Genomic DNA, 11,306 nt, shown 5'->3' on the forward strand with positions numbered 1-11,306 from the left:
TAATTCCTGGTGATCATATTCACGTTCCCGTTCCAATACTCGATTAAATGCGTCATTCGACAACAACAACAAATAGAAACATTCATCATTCTTTGGATGAACTGTATACATACGACAATACCGAGTTTTATAGTTCTCTTCACTGTTTATACGAATGGGCAATAGCACTATCATTATAATTAAATTGTAAATTGTAAAAATAATTAAACGTATTTATTTAATAGAAATATTTTGAATATTGATTTCTTACAAATATCAAATTGTCATATATACGTCATTACATAGCTGTCATTATACGTCAATTACATAGCTATCATTTGCGTTTTATTATTCCAAGTCTGATTCTTATTTGTTATACCACTTTTTATAGTGACTGACGTTTCATGTCAAGTCCCACGGGAACGCTGTCGAACGGGATAAAAAGTATCCTATGTCCGTCTCCTGGCTCTAAGCTACCTCCCTACCAATTTTCACTCAAATCTGTTCTTTCGTTCTTGAGTTATAAGTGGTGTAACTAACACGACTTTCTTTTATATATATAGATGTCTTATTAAATATTAACTTTATTAACTTATTTGTTTGTTAATTATAGAAGTATATTTTAATTTGCAATTTTTTCGTTTATCAATGAAGCATGAAATCTTACGTTTTTTGAGTAATTAAAGTGTAAATTTTAATAAATACCTCAAAATTGTACATAATTAAAAGAAAATTTTCGAATTTGAGGTTTTTTCAATTTTTTGCATTTTCTAATAATATTTCCTACAGTAATGTATATTTTTTTTACACCATCAGAAAGTAGATATTTCAGCGAACAAAAAGCCCCCAAACTTTTTGAAAAAAGCTGAAATTTTGACGTCAGAATTTTCGATTGAAAATTAGGGTGCTTTTTTGATATTAAGTTAAAATGAGGCGAAAAAATAAATATTTTTAATCAAATAAATTACAGTATATTTGGGACATAATAAGGTAAGTTTTCACCAAATTTCGTAGAAAAAAAAAACTTTTTAAAAAAGATATAAATAAAAAACCAAAAACTTGGTTTTTTGAATTTTTCACCTAAATTTTGAGGTTATGTGAAAAAATTGTAAATACCAAAGTTGTAGATCTTTTTATGACCTACAACTTTGCCATTTAACTTTTTTCCATAGGACTGGTAGTTTCGCCGGAAATCAAGATAAACCATTTTTCCCCCTTAAAAGTCACCCCCCTCCCACTTCCCGAACTCGGATCGACCGTAATTTATTTTTCCTTTCATTTTGATCATATTCCCCTGCATTTCTAATGGGTTTCATCCTACTGTAATTTTTTTTCGTTTTTTACTATTTTTGAAGGCTTCGGCACTGGTCTAATATTTTAAATAGCTTTCATTGTGTTGATTGCTATTAATCCAATATGACAGATAGGCTTAATATGAATCAACAATGATTACAAACTTTGAGTTCTGAGCCTCAGATTTCTGAATCTGTTTCATAATCAAGGCAAGTAGATGATCAGCTTCCAGTGCGTAAAACACGCCGTCGACGATTTCGGCCTATGACATGTCGGTTTCCTCACAATGTTTTCCATCAGCTTTCGAGTGAACGTTAAATGCACACATAAAAAGCTCATAGCGACGTGATGACTATCTTAGGGATGGGAGGGAACCCTGACCACTAGGGCAACACTGCTCTTAAAGAAATAGTTGATTAAAAAGAGTGGCTAAAATGTTCTTGACTTATTTCATACTTTATGTATGAAATACATAAAGTATGAAATCCGCCGGCTGGGTTCCGCCTAACAGTCTAATAATTTCACTAAGCTAATAATTAATACAACTTTTTTTTCAAATTATTGCTTGCCATTGCGAAAGAAGAATGGCAGTTTTACACATTAGGCCTCTTCTCTCTAGCGCCAATATTGCGATACTGCATTTTTAAATGAGGTAACACATGTCTTTGATCAAGATCAAAGCCTAATTATTCATCTCCTCATTCACCTCCAGATCAGAATTGCCACGAAAACGATGTAAAATCATGCGTAGTTTTGTCAACAGATGGCACCACATGCTGTTTGCATTCGTAAAATGTATTTATTTATTTTTATTCGTTAGGTTATCCGAAATTTTATAACTATTCGGAGCACAAAATTCACCAAAATCATCGGTCCAGCCGATCTTGAATATAAGTGGAGTAACGAACACGACTTTTTTTAATATATGTCGGAATATGCCCCGACATCAGAAGTAAACACGAGATATCAATAATTTAACCAATTTTTTATAATAATTAAAGTTTGTAAGATCAATTTACAGCTTAGGTAAGAAATATTAAGGTTTTAGGTCTTCTAAAACCTTATATCATTGTCATATACCATTAATATATAGCGGACACTGAATAGCAGTGAGAGAGAGAGTGAGAGTGACAGTCAGTTAAGACTGCGGTCCATGCACCTCGATGCATACAAAGACAATGCCTGCCGATACAGTGGCGAGACGGGTTTTCATACACCTGAAATGTAGTGGGGCAATGAAGTCAGGTGCACTTGCATGTGGAGGTGTAGGTGCGTGTGCAAATGAGTGTGTACCTTTCGCTATCGCTCGATAACGCTGTCTCATTAGTACCAACTATCAACTACCGCCGACATATATTTGGATGTGTACTAAATAATAATAAATAATACTCACGTGTACAGAAATAGGGCCTTAATAATATGCCAGGTAAGGTCACTTTCGTCTGACCAAGTCGGCGAGCACTGCATAAAAAACTGAGCATCGAATCGCAATTGCATTCGGTGTTCCACCTGTAGCACGACAAACTCTGGTATATCTGAAAACATAAATAAGTTAAATAATGCAGAGCTGACCTAGGCATGAACTCGTCCTTGGCTCTTTTTTTATTCTAACTAGTCTTCACATATAATTATAAAATCAATGTATACAAAATATTCTAAAAACTATTTTAAAAATGTTTTGGAAGGAACAACTATAATATTTTTAAATTGTAATTGACTTTGAACGACGTTTGACTTTAACGTGCTTAACATAGGCTTGTGAAGTTAACCATTATCAGCTAGTTGAAATTTTTGCAACCATTAGCCCGTTGACACATAATATACAATAAAATACTCACTGAATGATAAAGACAGCACCCATATAATCAAGATGGCGGTCTTCGCTCGGCTTGTGGTGGATTTGAATTTGAGCGGGAAGCAAATGGCGTACCAGCGGTCAACCGAGATGAACGTCAATGTCAAAACTGACACTGTCACCGATACTGACTGGAAAGAAAAAAATATTAAATGATAGATTGATGGAATTTTATAATTAATGTCTTTTATACTTCCGATATGGCGCCACTATAATACATATTTTAATTTAGGAATAAATTATACAGTGTTTTTATTTAGTTCAAGAAATTTTGGTTAAAATTTCAATAATACAAAAAATACTATTTAGTATTTTTTGTATTTAGTAGTATGTTCTTTGTAACATTTATGTTTACCTTAATTGTCATACATTTTAAATAAAGAGTTTGTAACATATAGGTACCTACCGTAGATTACCCTAAGATTTTACACTGTCTAAATAATACACACAATAATACTCAATGAGTAGAATAGCCTTAACGACACAACTTTAACATGACAATGTGGCTTTATTGACGACATTTATCACTTTGTAAATTTAAATAGAAGTGGCACCAACGGCGTAATGAGACAGTTGAAAAAGACTAAAGATAATTCAGCTAAGTTTATTGCGTTATAAAAGGAGGGTTGGCCTATCTTCAGCGTGTAACTCTCACTATCGTAATTAATAAGTTTAATCCCTGGCTATGTACCAATGGACTCGATGAGGACAAAATGGTGAGCCAGCCGGCATGTCCCAAATCAAAAGTTTGACATGTGTCAGCCAGAAGGCTGATGACTTACTTGTCTATGTATAAGATTTTAGAGAAAGCATTGTTAGGTGACTATCTCGAATCTAATTCGCTGTTTTGCTGGTAATTTTTATTAGAAACAATTTTTTCTGTTATTTAGTAAATTATTTTAGTTAAAAGAATTTGTGACATGGGCCATAGAGATATATATTTTAATCTGACAGAGCAGTGTTGGCCTAGTGGCTTCAGCGTGCGACTCACATACCTGAGGTCGTAGGTTCGATCCCCGGCTGTGTACTAATGAAGTTTCTTTATATGTGCGCATTTAACATTTGCTCGAACGTTGAAGGAAAACATCGTGAGGAAACCTCATGTCTTAGATCCAAAAAGACGACGACGTGTGTCAGGCACTGGAGGCTGATCACCTACTTGCCTATTAGATTTAAAAATGATCATGGAAAAGATTCAGAAATCTGAGGCCAAGACCTAAAGAGTTTGTAGCGCCACTGATTTATTTATTTATTTTTATATTTTAATCTAAAAAGTTTGCATACTTATTGAAAAAATCATTTCAAAGTAATCCTAAAGTTTGATGGAGTTTATGAGTCCGTCAGTATATTTGTAAGCTATTCGTTTGGAAGTAAAACCAAATTTTAAATGCCTAATTGAGAAAATTCAAGTTAATATTTCATGAAAAAGTAATCTTCAAATCATCCAATACGTGTTAAGATTACAAAGCTAATATTGAAAAACTTCTTGCATTATCATTCTTATCGCGTGTCTTGAGTGAAAAGATGCTTTCATTTTCCTCAGCTCAATCTGTTATATAAATGTGTTAATTTCTTAAAATACACATTGTACGGCAGGTATTTAATATTAATAAGAAAACAAAGAAAATAATAAAGTCTATGTGTGGTATGTCTCGTTAATATACATCTATTTGTTCTAGGCGCGAAAGACAATCCCTTGTGCCGCGGCGGAGAAGTATCAGTGACAGATGACATGCAAGGCAGGCATAATGTAGTATTTTATTTAGAATTGGTAAAGACAATTTGACAACAGTTATCTGTTAGATTTGGGAACTCTTGTAATTAAATAAATAGCTGTGTCAGGGTTTTTAGTTCTTCCATAGCAAACTTAATTATACATTTCTTTAATATATAGAATTTGTTTACAATTTGATAAACACGAAGTTTTCTTATAAGAGGTTAGTAATATATTTTTTTCATTACAAGAGGGCAAACGGGAAGGGAGCTCATCGGATGATGAGACTGAAGATGCAGAGACCCCACATCATGGAAGATTTGAACCGCTCTTCATTAAATGCAATCACTTGTTTTCTCAATAGTCAGGTTGATGATTGACACACCCAGTGAATTATATATTATTCAATTTTTAAATCATATACATAACATATATTTTCGGATCAGACGCTAAATATTTCTTTCTATAATTGGCTAAGTATCGAGAATAACTTTCAACTGGCCGTTTACGAGAAATTAAATTAGCAATAAAATTAGGTCAAAGAAGTTCCCAAAGTAGTTTTAACAGGTGCAAATAGATGACAAAAGTTTCGAATTTATTACAAAATATGATATAAGTTGCTAGTTATTTTAGTTTATGGCTACAAGACTCGATATATAATTTAAGAGTAAAATATATAAATGTGGAACTCAGGTATCTGTATATATCTCCTGATCATTTATCAGTCTAATAGGCAAGTTGTTTATCAGCCTGTAGTTTATCAGTATGTAGATGGGGACGTATTTCGCGAGACGCGTAACTCACAATGTATCTTTTTTTTTTCGAAAAATTGAGAGATAGAAAATTCCTGGACACAATGGCATGAAATAGTTTATTATTAATAAAAAAACTATAAATTAATGACATTTATATATTAATTATATTAATGTTTAAGACATACATTTAAGAATAACATATAGAGATAATATTTGTATTACTCTAAGCTGCGGCCCCTGTGCGTTTTTCATTTGGTGCCATTGTCGACCACTTTTTCTAGTCACCCTTTCAACCCCGTCAGCGAATCGCTATATTGGTCTGTCTTTGTTCTCTTGTCTTTTTGGATCAGTCTATTCAGTTACTGTAGTAGATCTATCATCAGAATACGGGCTACGTACCCTGCCGATTATTTTAGGTTAAAATATAATTAACATAAAAACCATGCTGGCAAAACAAATATACTTGTAGTAATGAGCTTTGATCCAATTTATTTCACCTGCCACCGCAATAATGTTTCATGTTGGGCAACAAATGTGATAAATTGGATAAAATATTAATTTGGGAAAAGTGATTACTAAATTGTATATTTTCCGTTACAGGTGAGTATTCTAATTAAAACAAATTCGGAGGGAAATATTTCAGATCAATTTTTATTATTAAAAAAACCCTAGACTCTGAATCAATTCTGTTAGCATGGGAGGACTAGTATTCATCAGGAATTGAATCTTGAGTAAATGCATATCTTTACAACTAAAATTAATTATAGTGCTTTAGAGTTGCAATGTATTTAGGAATAAATTACATGACATATACTCGTACGTATACATGGCCCATACATGAAGGCTATACGGGCAAAGAGAATTAGAATAGCGGATCATTCATTCCATAGACAAATTAGTTTTGAACTATTTCGATTATAGTATTGTCTTTTATTAACCTAACTTTTACACATTTAAAGAAAAACACGGTCGGTTAAATTTAAAATTATGTTTAAATAATTATAAGTTCACAATAATACATAACTTCAATCCGTTAAAAAAGTGTTTTTCTATTTCGATTATTTTATACCATATAAAAGTAATTGAATTAATACAAAACTTTATTCAACAATAATGTAGGCAACACAATTAGTGTGCATTGTGTTACTGTGTAAACGTCAATAAATAAATACAAACGAAATGTTTTTTAATTTACATTTACTATTAGAATGGATGAAAACAACTGGCAATAAACTCTCTGCCACTCTTTTTAATCGCCAATTTTTTTGTTCTACAAAATATTTGTTAGGAAGTGCAACCAATACATCATGTTCCACATGACATCTTTAAGTAATTAACTATAATAAATAAAATAATATAGATTTATAAACGAAGCAAACAATAATTTGTCATATAGGTAGCAGTAGGCATGGTGAAATAGGAGAACTTACCATGTTTCACTCGCTCTAAATGCTACCCTGCTTACTGCTGTTAACACATATTAATTACCAACCGTTTTGTTATAAAGGTGCACATTAAGTAAATAATAAAAGATACAGTTGCACGACAACCTTTTTAGATCTGGACACTAAAGTTTTTGTTTCATGTATATTTCTCAATCTTAATGGTTTAAAAGATGATCATTGATAGAGCCACTAGGGCAAAACTGTCACAACACAACTATATTAACTATATTATAATATCCTTTAAAGATAAGGTTACTGAAGCACATCTGATGCTTAGAGCTGGTGTTTTCCTCGTTCAACGAATAAGTATCGAAATATAGTGAGGTAATGCTGCCAGCGTTAAAAGTAATATACCACAGGAATTTTTTTTTAATTTCTTTTAGTTGTTTTTTTAATTATTTTTATTACTACTAAGCAGGTTAAGAAATTTGTAAAAACTGTATGATTGTTGTTTAGGTTTTAATTTCCCCTATCCTTTAAATATATCTTAGAATAATTATGGAATATGATGAAGAATCTAACGAATTTACGCCTATACGACTTCTTTTTAAAGATAAATAACCAAAAGTACGATTCGATTATTGGACCCAGGTTGGCAAAGTATATTTTCTTTTTTATATAGAACGTTCAGTCAATGACATAAAATATAGTAATCTTTAATAACATTTTCTTCGGAGACATATTGGATTGGACGGCGTATATGTGAAATGGCGTGTGAATTATCAACGTATTTCTCATGTTTTTCCAATATCTTCATTGGAATATGTTATCACGTGGTATATCTACCAAAGAGGACGTGAGGAATTATTTTAAGAACAACAATTTTCTTTTAAATAGTAATTTTTTGTTAGAAAAGTTCTTTGTTTCTCTTCGTTGTTGGTTAAAATGCTTACAGTATTTTTGTAACGAGTAGTTTTCTATCGAGTGAATTTATTTAATTCGTATATCGATCTTTAAAATGGATATATAAACTACTCAACTCCACAAAATAGAAACGAGACGAAAAATGGAAAGAAACAATGTATTTTATATGAAGTTTGGCGACGGAATAGGTCCTTAACACTAACATGCACTTCACATTAGCTATAACGTAGTACCAGAAAAAGAAGAAGAAACAGTGACTACTATAACCGCATTGTGTCAATATATTTGTTCTTAACAGACTTTTTTAAAACATTACCATGCTACGCAGTTATGCAATAATAGCAGGATCACGTAGCTACATACTACGCCGTAGCAGTTACGCATAGAACCTTCAGTTTTATTACAAATTATGATAAAAGCTTTAACCCAGTTTAAATTAATTTAAAGTCCTAAATGAGTAATAAAACGTTAGCCTTATCATGTTAAGGCTCAGTTTGAAAACAATTGAATAAAACAATTAAACTCATACGAAAAGGTGATGTTTGGTTTTAATTATTGTTTAACGAACCAGATAACCTGCGTCTGGTATTATTTGATGACAGTATAATTTAATATTAATTTGTCTGTTTAAATTCAGTATTCAAATTTTCCAATAAATCTGTTCTTAGCTGGTATAAATTTATTGTCTTTGGTCTTTTTGGAAATAAACTGTCGCACACTAAAGCCACTAGGCCAACACTGATCTGTCTGCGTTATCCGGTAAAGTTTTATAATAAACTAGAAGACTCGGCCAAGCATTGCTGTGGCTAAGGTTTTTGTTATATTACATAGTAGTAAACTATTCAAGGGAAACGGTAGGAGAACTTAAGTGAAACGTTGGTACTTTTAACACAGCGCCATCTGTTGGAATTGTATCAAATAATAAACAAATATTTGCAATAAAATAATATTACGGGTATAAATTGAGATGTAAGCTACCTTTTAAGGTAGATCAAACTGCACACGGTGTGCAAATTTGATTGATATCGGTTCGGTAGTTTAGGACTCCATAGCGGACAAGCAACTTGACACTTAATTTACATATATTAAGAAGATGTCGTCATGAACGCTATGTTTTTATTCATTATAGATCGGTTTGTGGTGGACATTTTATTTGTTGATAAAAAGAAAATCTTTTATACAGTTTTGCTAAGGCCGTAAACACAGACAGGAGGGAAAACTTTTAAGAGCTTCACAAATGTTGAATTCAGGAAAATGTCGAAAGTAAAAATAAGTAACATTCTTATTTTATTTAATGAAATGTTTTTAGATTTTTTGATAGCTGTAAAGTTGTGTTTAAAATTATGTCAAGTATTTGGTTTAAAACTCAAATAATGCAAATTCAAATTTATAATGCCATGAAACATAAGTAAATCATGTTATAATTTTTAATATTCACAGAAATTAATTAATTAAATTAATTCAGAGGATTATTTGTGAAATGAATGAATGAAGATACAAATTTTTGGCTTTAACTTAAGCTAATGTTATTCATTGGGAACTGAGACGATGTGATCAACATCATGCATGTAATATGAATGTCTATTTAAATTCATTCATTCTCTATTACTTGGGCATATAAGTCGTAAAGAACGATATAAAAAAATGAGTTTTTTATATGATAAAGGAATAGAATAACCATCAACACAATTTTGTTGTTGTTCGTTGATCGAAAGTTGATCGTTATTCTATAACAACTTTAACAAAATAAAAAATTTAAGGCTTAAAGGAAGATAATTTATTCCTTATATGTATGTCGCAGATTTAACGCGATTCATAATTGGAAAATTGGTGTCACTGCCGTCGCACAGTCAGTCGCAGAGAACAATTCATCTCAACGATCGATTCTACACACTCCTATCCTGACAAACTGGCTTTGACACACATGATATTGTGTGGTGTTGTCATTTTTTATAACATAATCTTTTACATGTATGCATAACTATTAAAATTATTGCAATATGCATACACAAAAATAAAGAAAATGCTATTTATTAATAAATCAAATCTACAAAATCGCCTATGTTTTTAATAATTTAAATAAAAATGCACAATAAAATCACTCACCTGAAAGTACAGAACAATTCTGCACATAGCAGTCCCGAAGAACCATGTTTCCGTCACGTCCCACAGTACCGTTGGAGGCAGACAAATCAAAATCACCATAAAATCAGCCACCGCTAGATTCACTATAAAATAATTCGTCACAGTCCTCATTGAATGATTCCTGTACACGGCGATACAAACTAACGCGTTTCCTATTAAACCAATCACGAAGACTATTGCATTTGTCGCTATTAACACCCATTCATATGTTTGAGGGTATATATAATCGTAAATCATTCGAAAGTATGCCTCTCTTGTCATATTACAGTAATCTGGTTCGCCAACACACACCTCAGAGCTGTTGTATTCATAGTAAATGGTTGTGTCTTCTGTTTCATCATCAGTACTTTCTATACTTGATTCCTCTGTTGTATTAATATCTCTCTTCCTTATGTCATTGATAGCCTCTAATTTTCTTATTTTAAAACTATCCGATATCAATGTGTCTATGACTTTCTCACTTATCAAACTGTCCAGGTCTTTGATAAATGTTTCGTTTGGATGAATGTCTGATGATGTAACATTGATTAGGGCGAGTAATATACAGAGTGATATTGTCAGCGCCATTTTGGTTACATTTTTTGGAGTAAAATTTGGATCGCTTTAAAGAAATTCCGCTTTGTTAGACACGGAGATCGCCATCTGCGGGAAAAGGAATTAAGTTTAGAAAAATTCCTCAAGTTACAGTTTTGAATGGATAAAACTTCAGTAATGAATGCTTTCAGAATCTGCTACATTTGTCAGCAATTTGCTTTGCGTTCAAACACAGTATAAGCAAAGGGGAAAGTTAATCATTTTTATCTTTACATACGTGTTCAAAATATTGCGTGTCTTTTATTTATAGCTTGAGTATTGCTAAATTTATATTAAAACTATTATAAAACTGTTTTTGTTAACTCCAAAAGATTCTAATAGATGCCGATACTTTCCAACTGGATTGAGTAAGTAATCAATAGATGGCACTGCTATGGTAAACCGACAAACGTGTCATATAAGGTACAATTCAATATCATTATTACCACGTGTTAATGAGGCTAAAGTATAAATTAAATTTATTTTGTGAAACGAAGGAAAAAGGAAGTTCGTGGGGCAGCTAAAATTCTATAAAAATTAGAAGTTTTCCTACATTTTCCTCTACTATGATTGAATTTTCACGGTTCGTTGCGTACGAAGCATTTTCCTAAATTAATGTTAGGCGTTCATCAAGTCTCAACTCGGAATAAATTACTACAAAGCCATCGGTATCGTCAAATTGT

General features: G+C 31.9%; 1 protein-coding gene across 1 annotated transcript in view; it reads right to left on the reverse strand.

Moving 5' to 3' along the window:
• LOC111000413 (orexin/Hypocretin receptor type 1-like) overlaps positions 1-10,687 on the reverse strand; it is a 34,203-nt gene extending 23,516 nt beyond the window's left edge. Inside the window, exons 1-3 of the mRNA XM_045632738.1 lie at positions 10,012-10,687; positions 3,111-3,258; positions 2,666-2,807 (exon numbers count right to left, since the gene is read on the reverse strand). Coding sequence (XP_045488694.1) covers positions 2,666-2,807; positions 3,111-3,258; positions 10,012-10,617 — 896 coding nt within the window. The 5' untranslated portion in view covers positions 10,618-10,687. The remainder of the gene's footprint in view (positions 1-2,665; positions 2,808-3,110; positions 3,259-10,011) is intronic.
• Positions 10,688-11,306: the final 619 nt, after the last annotated feature.

This window comes from Pieris rapae, chromosome 20 (genome assembly GCF_905147795.1).
Source record: "Pieris rapae chromosome 20, ilPieRapa1.1, whole genome shotgun sequence".
In the NCBI taxonomy this organism is placed as follows: domain Eukaryota; kingdom Metazoa; phylum Arthropoda; class Insecta; order Lepidoptera; family Pieridae; genus Pieris; species Pieris rapae.